This window comes from Salmo trutta, chromosome 6, assembly GCF_901001165.1.
Source record: "Salmo trutta chromosome 6, fSalTru1.1, whole genome shotgun sequence".
NCBI lineage: Eukaryota > Metazoa > Chordata > Actinopteri > Salmoniformes > Salmonidae > Salmo > Salmo trutta.
This window is the reverse complement of record NC_042962.1, coordinates 13,716,117-13,726,993: the sequence shown is the minus strand read 5'-3', so window position 1 is coordinate 13,726,993 and position 10,877 is coordinate 13,716,117. Positions and strand designations below refer to the sequence as shown.

General features: G+C 47.8%; 1 protein-coding gene across 6 annotated transcripts in view; it reads right to left on the bottom strand.

The window, feature by feature from the left end:
- Positions 1-1,888: 1,888 nt before the first annotated feature.
- Positions 1,889-10,877, bottom strand: part of LOC115195472 (coiled-coil domain-containing protein 191) — a 37,359-nt gene continuing 28,370 nt past the window's right edge. For all 6 annotated transcript variants that reach the window (XM_029755338.1, XM_029755337.1, XM_029755332.1 and 3 more), the window contains exons 16-18: positions 7,096-7,248; positions 2,678-2,832; positions 1,889-2,414 (exon numbers count right to left, since the gene is read on the bottom strand). In XM_029755338.1, coding sequence (XP_029611198.1) covers positions 2,246-2,414; positions 2,678-2,832; positions 7,096-7,248 — 477 coding nt within the window. In that variant the 3' untranslated portion in view covers positions 1,889-2,245. The remainder of the gene's footprint in view (positions 2,415-2,677; positions 2,833-7,095; positions 7,249-10,877) is intronic.

The window sequence follows — 10,877 nt, the reverse complement described above, 5'->3', positions numbered from 1 at the left end:
CAAAAAGTAGCTGGTTGAAGTTTCACTGTAACATTTTGGAATATTTATTCAACTCAAATTGTTACTCTGGCAACATGTTCACCGCAAACAGAAGCTTTGTTGAACTCTCCTCTGGTGAGGCTGAGCTGCTCAGCACCATAATGGCATCGTTACACGCTGACCAGACCGCTCGTGTGCATGTGGATTTTGTCCACACCAGATGCGATCAGGACACGGAGGTTGAAATATCAAGTAATTGCTCCTCCAGTTTTCTTCTTTGGACTTTATATGGTGGTTGGCAACCAACTTCAAGGTGCATTACCACTACCGCTGAATCTCAGTTCATCTTTCAATCACCCAGTTGATATATGCTCCTAAAAACCAATGAGGAGGTGGGATTCATCAAGCGTCACAAATAGAACCAAGTTTTATTTTAGCGCCTGGCTACGCGTATGCTGGTGAGCAGTGTGGGTGCGATGATTGAATAACATGTATGTGTACATTGATTTTGTGACGCGAGCGATGTGGTCAGCATGTTAGCAGTCATTGATCAATTGGACGATCCAGGTAGAAGTTGCCCACAGATCTAGAGTCATCTCTTACCCTCATACAATCTGACTTTAACCGTTAGGGGGAAGTACATAAAACTGACCGTAGATCAGTCTGGGGGGGGGGGGGGGGTGGCGCGCAACTTCACCCTACTCTGCGAAATAGAGGCATCACTACAGACCCTGGTTTGATCCCGGGCTATATCACAACCGGCCGTGATTGAGAGTCCCATAGGGCGGCGCACAATTGGCCCAACGTTGTAAATAAGAATTTGTTCTTAACTGACTTGCCTGATTTAAATATATAAAAATAAACATGGACAAGAGTTGGAGGATTTGGCTGCTGTACTATCTTTCACCACCAGATGGCAGCATATCTCCACACCTCAGACTGTAAAGACATCTCCCTCTCTGCTGTTTATCAGTCTTCTACCTTGTCTGTATGTCCCCTCCCTACCTATTCTGTCCTCTCCTTCCTTATTCTGTCTGGGACTGGGAGGGAGGCCGAGCCAGTCTGAAATCAGCAAGCCTTTGTTAAGGTGTCACAGTGATCGGTTCTGTTGTGAAGTAGCACCGTCCCTGAGCTGAACCATAGGCTACAATAACACACAACCACTTCTGTTAACTTTACTGACTGACAGCCTCAATCAAATATCACCATCTCTACCTCTCTCTCTCCCTGACCTTTTCTCCCATTCTAGTGCTGCAATTGCTCCGTGCACCTTTCATCCATCTCTAACTCTCCATTGATCTGTCTCACGCTCCCCCTCTCTCTCTCTTCATTTTCCTCCCGCAATCTCTTTCCAGGGTCCTCCTACCATCCTCTCTCTCCTCAGTTGAAGTGCCTTTGATGGGAGAGGTGACCAAACCACGTGACCAAAATAAAACTAAGCCCTACAGTAGACGCTCCTTTCAACACTGATTAACACTCCTCTCAAGAAAGGAACAGCTGTTGTCACTATATGTTATTTTTATGTGCAACTGTTCCTGTGAGCTTCAGAAGGAAACATGTTATGGGTATTTATCAAACAGCATGGTGTTGCTACATCTCTGTAGACTGAGGCTGGTCAGGATCATTAGTGTTGTTGCATTAAACATCACATTTACATTTTAGTCATTTGCTTACAGAAGCAATTAGGATAAAGTGCCTTGCTCAAGGGAACATTGATTTTTCACCTAGTCAGCACAGGGATTCAAACCAGCAACCTTTCAGTTACTGGCCCAAAGCCCTTTAACATGTTGTGGCTCAGCTGAAAGCACCATGCTCTACCAACTGAGCTACACAGACTTAAGAGAATAAAACAACAAAAGCACAGAGATATGGGAGAACAACTTCGACAGACTACCCAGAGTGAGACTCGTTTATGGTGATATGAATAACATCATGCTTTTTATTTTGTATGGCTTCAAACTGCATCAAACTGTGACTTAAAAATATTAAATAACCTGAATTTTAACTGCAATTTTCAACGAGTCATTGCTGTTCCAAAAGTTTCCAAACTGTCTTCATTAAAAGTTGTATCCACCTTTCTCAGGTAATGAAGGTAGAGCAACAGCTGGTATGTGTGTGCTTGTTACAGCAGCAACTTCATCATCTGCTTTGGGTCCTATCCACTGATTTATCCTCTGCAAGTATTCTCTGTCTGCCTGCCTGCCTGCCTGCCTGCCTGTCTGTCTGAGTGTACTGTACGCATGGGTATGTCTGCTGTACGTGTGGGTCACAGAGGGCCTTGTTCCCAGGTACAGTCCACAGGAGAAGAGCGGAAGTCAGGGAGGACCTCTGCCACTCTGCGTCTCAGCCGATCCCTCCTGGTCTCCCTCTCTCTCTCCTCACGCACCCACCCCGGATACCGTCTCCAGGCTTGGAAACAGCTCCGCACCGCCCGCCTGGGACAAGGACGGAGAGGAGAGAAACCAAGAGGGAAAGACAGACATGCACACACACGCACAGAGAGAAGCAAACAGAACAACTTAGAAATCCCTTACAACAACAAGCGATTATACAGTCATACAGTCAGGTCCTACATATGGAGCATGCCTGCATCCTACCCAGCAGGACCAGGTGGCTAGGACAGGTGTCATGTTTCTAGGACAGGTGTCATGTTTCTAGGACAGGTGTTATTGGTAAAGGCCCAGGTAAACACACCCACCTGGTACTGTGTTCCTGAGCCTGCTGCTCCCGATCCCAATCTGCCATCCTCTCCTGGGTCACGTGATCTAGCAGTCCAATCAGAGCCCTCTTCAGAGTGTGCGTGCGCCAGAACCTCTCGGCCCGCCCCTCCAGAACTATGCGGTGATCCTTCAGCTGAGCCAGAACATGTAAAACAGAACGGGTCAGGGCTGGATAAGGGGTCAGGGCTGGATACGGTACACAGGAATGTCCATATCAACAGGGACTGATATACCAAAGACTGCCCACCGCATCACTATTAAACTGGGATCAGTATTAAAATGTATTTATGTTGTAAAAGTGACAGTGGCCATTTGTATGCCTCGGTCTGTATGTGTGTGAGTTAGTGTGTGTGTGTGTGTGTATATATGTGTATGCCTCGGTCTGTATTTGTGTGAGTTAGTGTGTGTGTGTGTGTATATATGTGTATGCCTCAGTCTGTATGTGTGTGAGTTAGTGTGTGTGTGTATATATGTGTATGCCTCAGTCTGTATGTGTGTGAGTTAGTGTGTGTGTGTATATATGTGTATGCCTCAGTCTGTATGTGTGTGAGTTAGTGTGTGTGTATATATGTGTATGCCTCAGTCTGTATGTGTGTGAGTTAGTGTGTGTGTGTATATATGTGTATGCTTCATTCTATAGCTAGAGGACGCCTGATATCTCCAGGAGGGATAGGTATCATTTTTGTCTTCATCTGCATTCTAGTCTAGCTAGCTAGGGCCATCTACTTTAGGTGCTGCCTGTCTCCCCAGTAGCCTACTTGGTGTGTGAACTGCTCACAACTTGCAGATGATTGTTGACACATCAACCAGGATGAAGGGGCAGGGCAACTTGTGACTGTTGTTGTGGTAATCAGTGGCTGTATTGGAGGGGAGAGGTTTCTCCTCTGCTAGGCAATCAGCAGTTAGTGTTAGTTCTTCAGTCTGCCCTGCTTTCTCAGCGGCTGTCGTGTCAGTCTTATGGCCAAAACTAAGACCGTAGCCGAAACATTCCAGGCTGTATCACAACCGGCCGTGATTGGGAGTCCCATAAGGTGGCGTACAGTTGGAGCAGCGTCGTCCGGGTTGGGCCGTCATTGTAAATAAGAATTTGTTCATAGCTGACTTGCCTAGTTAAATAAAGGTTGAAATTTAAAAAAAAGACTTCTGCGGTGTTGTTCGAGGAAGGAAAGAAAGGCTCCACTCTTACCAGAGTATCTTACCTAGTTATTTTCAGAATAGTTAATTCTGCTCTTTTGTAGCTTTGTCAACTGTGTGTTTAATATACCTGTTCACTCCTCTCCCTGTAGGTTTTACAGGCACTCCCCACCCCTTGGCTGCAGCCCTTCTAATTTAGTCTACCCTGCGCGCACAACCCATGTGGAATTCCTTGTCTCCGGTAGCGTTTGGAACTGCTGATCTGCGGTCAAGAACGCTGTGTTCATCTTAGCCTATGCTGCCCTTATTGGCCCTGACAGAGACATAGATCACCCCAGAGAATACTGCTACTCCAGCTTCATCTGACTACTTGTTCTCTCATAGTCCGAGACCATCTGGTTGTCGTGATGGCACAGGGCTACTAATTTCTCCTAAGTGGAGATTTTCTCTTCTCCCTCACTCACCTGTCCATTTCTTCACTTGTCCACCTACTCTATCACCCACCAGGTGCCCTTAGAGAATTCCTCAATGAGCTTGACAAGCTAATTTCCTGACAATGGGCTCACCGCTCTTCGTATTGGGCGACTTCAACGTCTGGCTTCGATTCCTTTATTTCCACCTGTTTCTTTCCCCTTCTTGCCTCTTTTGACCTCACCCTTTCCCAATTCCCTCAAACTCACAAGGCAGGCAATACGCTTGACCTCATCTATACTAGAGGCTGTTTGCCTACTAATCTCATGGAAACACCCCTCCCCTCTACCTTCTCTTCTTCTGTATCTGCTGCTAAAGCCACTTTCTCTCACTCTAAAGGTAAAGCTTCCGCCTCTAACCCTAGGAAACTCTTTCCCACCTTCTCCCTCCTTAATCGTCCACCCCCTACCCCTCCCTCTCTGCAGCTGACCACTTTGAAAAGGTTGACGACATCCGCTCCTCATTCACTCAGCCTATTGAGTCCACTGGTCCCACTCACACAGAACTACCCTACGCCTTGACCTCTTTCTCTCCTCTCTCTCCAGATGAAATACTGTGACTAGTGATGTCCGGCCGCCCGACAAACCCGCTTGACCCCATCCCCTCCTCCCTTCTCCAGACCATCTCTGGAGATTTTCAAGACCGGTTTCTCAACCGAAACTGCTCTTCTCTGTGTCATGGAGGCCATCCGCACTGCCAAAGCGGACTTTCTCTCCTCTGTTTTCATCCTCCTAGATCTATCTGCTGCCTTTGACCCTCTGAACTATCAGATCCTCCTCTCCACCTTCTCACAACTGGGCATCTCAGACTCTGCATCCTACCTGGCAGGCCGTTCCTACCAGATGACGTGGAGAGGATCTGTGTCTGCACCACACACTCTCACTACTGGTGTCCCCCAGGGCTCGGTTCTAGACCCTCTTCTCTCTACACCAAGTCACTAGGCTACATCATATCCTCACATTGTATCTCCTATCAATGTTATGTGGATGACACTCAATTACTTTTCTACTTCTCTAAAATTAACTTTTTGGTCAACCAGCCAATGTTTCAAAAAATATATATATTACTAGTAAGAAGTAATGGGGTATTGCTTAATTACATTTTTGTGACGTGCATCTTTTAACCAACGTATGTTAAAATAAATCATTCAATAGTGAAAACATAAAAAAGTTATACAACTGAACATCAAGAATCAACAAAGTGCCTGCCCTGCCACAAATTGCTGAGTGATACAGCTTATTATTGCAGTTCAGGGCTCTACGCTGACATTTTTTACAAGGAGTACATGATGTGCCCCTAAGTACACATGTAGAAGCTCACAAATAAATCTAGGAGAACAATTCAAGTATTAGTGTTTTAATGATAAGAAATAACTCAAAGTTCATGAATAAATGTTTTTTGGAGTGATCTATGCTCAATCAAGACCATCATTAGGTGAGAAATGTTCAGCTGCCACTTTAAGGGATGGGCCATTACCGTGGTAACTTGGTCACTTGTCTGTCTGCGATGAAAAAATCTCAGACTGCGACGTCTTTCTAGCAGCAGACAGTTGCCGCAGACTCAAACTAACATTGAACAACCTAGCGTGTGAATATAAAAGTCACACTTTTTAGTAGCCTTTCAGGTCAATTGGACCAACTTCTACATGTGGGCTTTGGATTGAAAAAAAAACGTTCCCAAATTCTCTGTAACCACCTGCCAAAATGGCTGATGAAGTAGACATTCTTACCCACCAATGACAAACTCTACCCGCATTTGGCGGGTGTTCATTTCCCACCTTGCTTCTGACATGCATCTCTGCGTGCCTGGCAGATATCTCAGCATGGATGGCGGCTCATCACCTCAAACTCAACCTCGACGGAGCTGCTCTTCCTCCCGGGGAAGGCCTGCCTGCTCCAAGACCTCTCACATCACGGTTGACAACTCCACGGTGTCCCCCTCCCAGAGTGCAAAGAACCTTGGCGTGACCCTAGACAACACCCTGTTGTTCTCTGCAAACATCAAAGCAGTGACTCGTTCCTACAGGTTCATGCTCTACAACATCTGTAGAGTACGACCCTACGTCACACAGGAAGCGGCGCCGGTCCTAATCCAGGCACTTGTCATCTACTATCTGGACTACTGCAACTCTCTGTAGGCTGGGCTCCTCGCTTGTGCCATCAAACCCCTGGAACTTATCCAGAACGCAACAGCCCATCTGGTTTTCAACCTTCCCAAGTTCTCTCATGTCACCCCGCTCCTCCGCACACTCCACTGGCTTCCAGTTGAAGCTCGCATACACTACAAGACCATGGTGCTTACCTACGGAACAGCAAGAGGACCTGCCCCCCCCCTACCTTCAGGCTCTACACAAACCCTACACCCCAACCCGAGTACTCCGTTCTGCCACATCTGGTCTCTTGGCCCTCACACCCCTATGGGAGGGAAGCTCCCGCTCAGCCCAGTCCAAGCTCCCCAATAGTAGAACCAGCTTCCCCCTGAAGTTAGGACAGCAGAGTCCCTGCCCATCTTCATAAAACATCTGAAACCCTACCTCAAAGAGTATCTTAAATAATCCCACTGCACCCCCCTGAAAACCCACCCAGGAAAATTCTGTAAACTAACACACTTGACTCTCTTCCCCTTAATAGTTCTGACTTTGACAGCTACGTTAGAGGAAACATTTACTTACTATGACTGAAATGTGGTTTTCCGACCTAGCTACTTAAGATGAATGCACTCACTGTAAGTCGCTCTGGATAAGCGCGTCTGCTACATGGTGTGTGTGTGTATATGGTGTTCATACACTCACCCTTTTCCAGTTGCCCAGGCTCTTCCGTAGCAGGATGTGTTGATGCAGTTGGTCGGCAGAGGCCCATTTCTGAGCCAGGGACTCGCCTGCTACCTGCTGCCAGGACAGCGTGCACCGTCTCAGGAGAGACTGCTTGTGATGAGCCCTGGCCAGCTGGAAGGGAATGAAAATAATACTGCGTATGCATGCACACCTATTCACAGGTAACAAACAATGGCATGGTACAAAAGGATAAGGAACCTGCACGCCATTGAGGCTGACATGGTGAACATGTATTGAGAAATGAACAGTACAATTTGACATTTATTTCAAACTCATGGTCTTTAAAGAAGATAGGACTTCGACCACTGGTAAATAAAGAGAATAGAGTTGTTGGGCGTCAAGGTAAACCAGTAGCAGAATAGAACATGGGATATTGAACGAGTTGTTCAGCTGCTCAAGGTTGTGTGCAGTAAATTGGAACTGAACATGTTGCTGAGCACAGGATTCTGTTGAGGGACATTTCATAATAATGGCCAGAACGGAGCAAATGGAATGGCATCATGTGTTTAATACCATTCCACGTATTCCGCTCCAGCCATTACCACGAGCCTGACCTCCCCAATTAAGGTGCCACCAACCTCCTGTACAGCTGAGATGTTACACCATCCATCTTCATGTCACTTTCCCATCAATCATTCCTCTCCTCCAACCCATCATCTCACTCTCTTCCTGTACCCCTCTCTTCTAGCCACTCTCTTCCTGTACCCCTCTCTTCTAGCCTCTCTCTTCCTGTACCCCTCTCTTCTAGCCACTCTCTTCCTGTACCCCTCTCTTCTAGCCTCTCTCTTCCTGTACCCCTCTCTTCTAGCCTCTCTCTTCCTGTACCCCTCTCCTCTAGCCTCTCTCTTCCTGTACCCCTCTCCTCTAGCCTCACTCTCTTCCTGTACCCCTCTCCTCTAGCCTCACTCTCTTCCTGTACCCCTCTTCTCTAGCCTCACTCTCTTCCTGTACCCCTCTCTTCCTCTAGCCTCTCTCTTCCTGTACCCCTCTCTTCCTCTAGCCTCTCTCTCTTCCTGTACCCTGCTCTTCTAGCCTCTCTCTTCCTGTACCCCTCTCCTCTAGCCTCTCTCTCTTCCTGTACCCCTCTCCTCTGGCCTCTCGCTCTTCCTGTACCCCTCTCATCTAGCCTCTCTCTTCCTGTACCCCTCTTCTCTAGCCTCTCTCTCTTCCTGTACCCCTCTCTTCCTCTAGCCTCTCTCTCTTCAGGCACCCCTCGCTTCCTCTAGACTCTCTCTCTTCATGTACCCCTTGCTTCCTCTAGCCTCTCTCTCTTCCTGTACCCCTCTCTTCCTCTAGCCTCTCTCTTTTCCTGTACCACTCTCTTCCTCTAGCCTCTCTCTCTCTTCCTGTACCCCTCTCTTCCTCTAGCCTCTCGCTCTCTCTTCCTGTACCCCTCTCTTCCTCTAGCCTCTCGCTCTCTCTTCCTGTACCCCTCTCTTCCTCTAGCCTCTCTCTCTCTTCCTGTACCCCTCTCTTCCTCTAGCCTCTCTCTCTCTCTCTCTCTTCCTGTACCCCTCTCTTCCTCTAGCCTCTCTCTCTCGCTTCCTGTACTCCTCTCTTCCTCTAGCCTCTCTCTCTCTCTCTCTCTCTCTTCCTGTACCCCTCTGTTCCTGTACCCCTCTCCATCTCTCTGCCATTTCAATTTGTCCTGCTGGTTCTCACAAACAGGTAGTCAAGCAGGTGCTCATAGCGACATCATACTGTAAACACAATTCCAGCTCTGAGCGTGATGTCTGGGATTAGGGTGTATGTGTATTTGGTTTAAGATTTTGTTATTGTTTGTGTGTGTGCTCCATATTTCCATTGGGAATTATGTGAGGGTTTGTTGGTATCTGAATCACACCTTTAAAACCTGTAGTTGTTTAGGGAAATAGTATTCTATGTCTGTATGTGTATTTGAGTGCAGCTGTGAATACGTGTGTATTTGAGTGCAGCTGTGAATACATCAAAGGACTGTCACCAGACGAGGACCTTCAGCGCATCCCCAGGAATGACAAGACCTTTCTGCTGGGTGACTTCAATGCTAGGGTGGGACAGAACAACAGGACATGGAGTGCTGGGTAGGCATGGTGTTGGCCAGGTCAATAAGAACAGCATGAGACTGCTAACTATGTGCCGAGCATGATCTCATCATCCCTAACACCTTGTTCCAGCAGAAGAACAAATACAAAGCATCATGGATGCACCCACGCTCCAAACACTGGCACCTGATTGACTATGTCGTAGTGAGACGTTCTGATACTAATGACGTCCTGCTGACACGTACCATGAGGGGTGCAGAATGCTGGACAGATCACCGTATGGCACTGATAATACGTCCCCCCCCACAACTCCTGCAGTAAGAGGCATCTGCATTGTACCCGGCTTGAGGAATCTGCAGTAATGGATGAGTTCCATCGCTCTCTCGCTGAAAGGCTGAGGGAGGCTGAGCCTCTTCTGAGCTGAAAGGCTGAGGGAGGCTGAGCCTCTTCTGAGCTGAAAGCCTGAGGGAGGCTGAGCCTCTTCTGAGCTGAAAGCCTGAGGGAGGCTGAGCCTCTTCTGAGCTCAGAGGACCCCATGGACCAGAAGTGGGCAGCTGTCAGCTCGGTGTTCTATCAGGCAGCAGCCCACTCCATTGGCTACAGAGGTACAGTGAGGGGGGAAAGTATTTGATCCCCTGCTGATTTTGTACGTTTGCCCACTGACAAAGAAATGATCAGTCTATAATTTTAATGGTAGGTTTATTTGAACAGTGAGAGACAGAAGAACAACAAAAAAATCCAGAAAAACGCATGTCAAAAATGTTAAAATTATTTGTATTTTAATGAGGGAAATAAGTAAGCCTCCCTTAAGAACGCTCCACCAGTACATCACTGAGGTTTGGGACCGGGAGATCGTCCCCCAACAGTGGCAGGATGCCAACATTGTGTCACCATTTATAAGAACAAAGGTGACAAGTCCATCTGTGGCAACAGCCTGGGTATATCCCTTCTGGCTGTTGCCAGCCAGGTCCTGGCCAAGGTGATGCTTCACAGGCTGGTGAACAACATCACAGAGGATCTGCTGCCAGAGTCACAATGTAGCTTCAGAAAGAACAGGAGCACGGTCAGCACGGCAACTCCAGGAGAAGTGCCGTGAACAACATCAGGAGCTTTTCATGTCCTTTGTCCACCTCCAAGGCCCTCAACACTGAGCAGGGAACTACTATGTGACATTCTACTCAGATTTGACTGCCCAGACACATTTGTCAACATCCTTTGCCAGTTCCATGGTGGGATGATGGCTCGGGTGGCTGTAGGAGGGCGGGAGTCAGTGCCCTTTGGAGCACGCATTGATGTGTGGCAGGGGTGCGTGCTGGCACCTGTACTCTTTAACATCTTCCTCCTATGGGTCACCCAGCTTCTCTACAAGGAGCTTGAGGACAGCAGCGGGGTTAAAGTGGACTTCAGGCTGGATGGAAACATATTCAACATCAGGAGGCTTCAAGCAACTCTCCGGAAGACCATCAGTCCATCCTTGTAGCGGCTGTGATGGTCTATAGCAGTATGAGACTATCAACACCACCAAGACAGAGGTGGTCTGCCAGTGGAGATCCAGCCCTCCAGCCACCATTGAACACAGATCACTGGCAATAGTCCCGTCCTCTCAGATGACTGCAGCATCGACACTGAAATTCAAAACGGGATCAAGCCAGCCTACGCTGCCTTTCGTGAAACTCAGATGCAGGGGCGGCAGGTATCCTAGTGGTTAGAGCGTTGGAC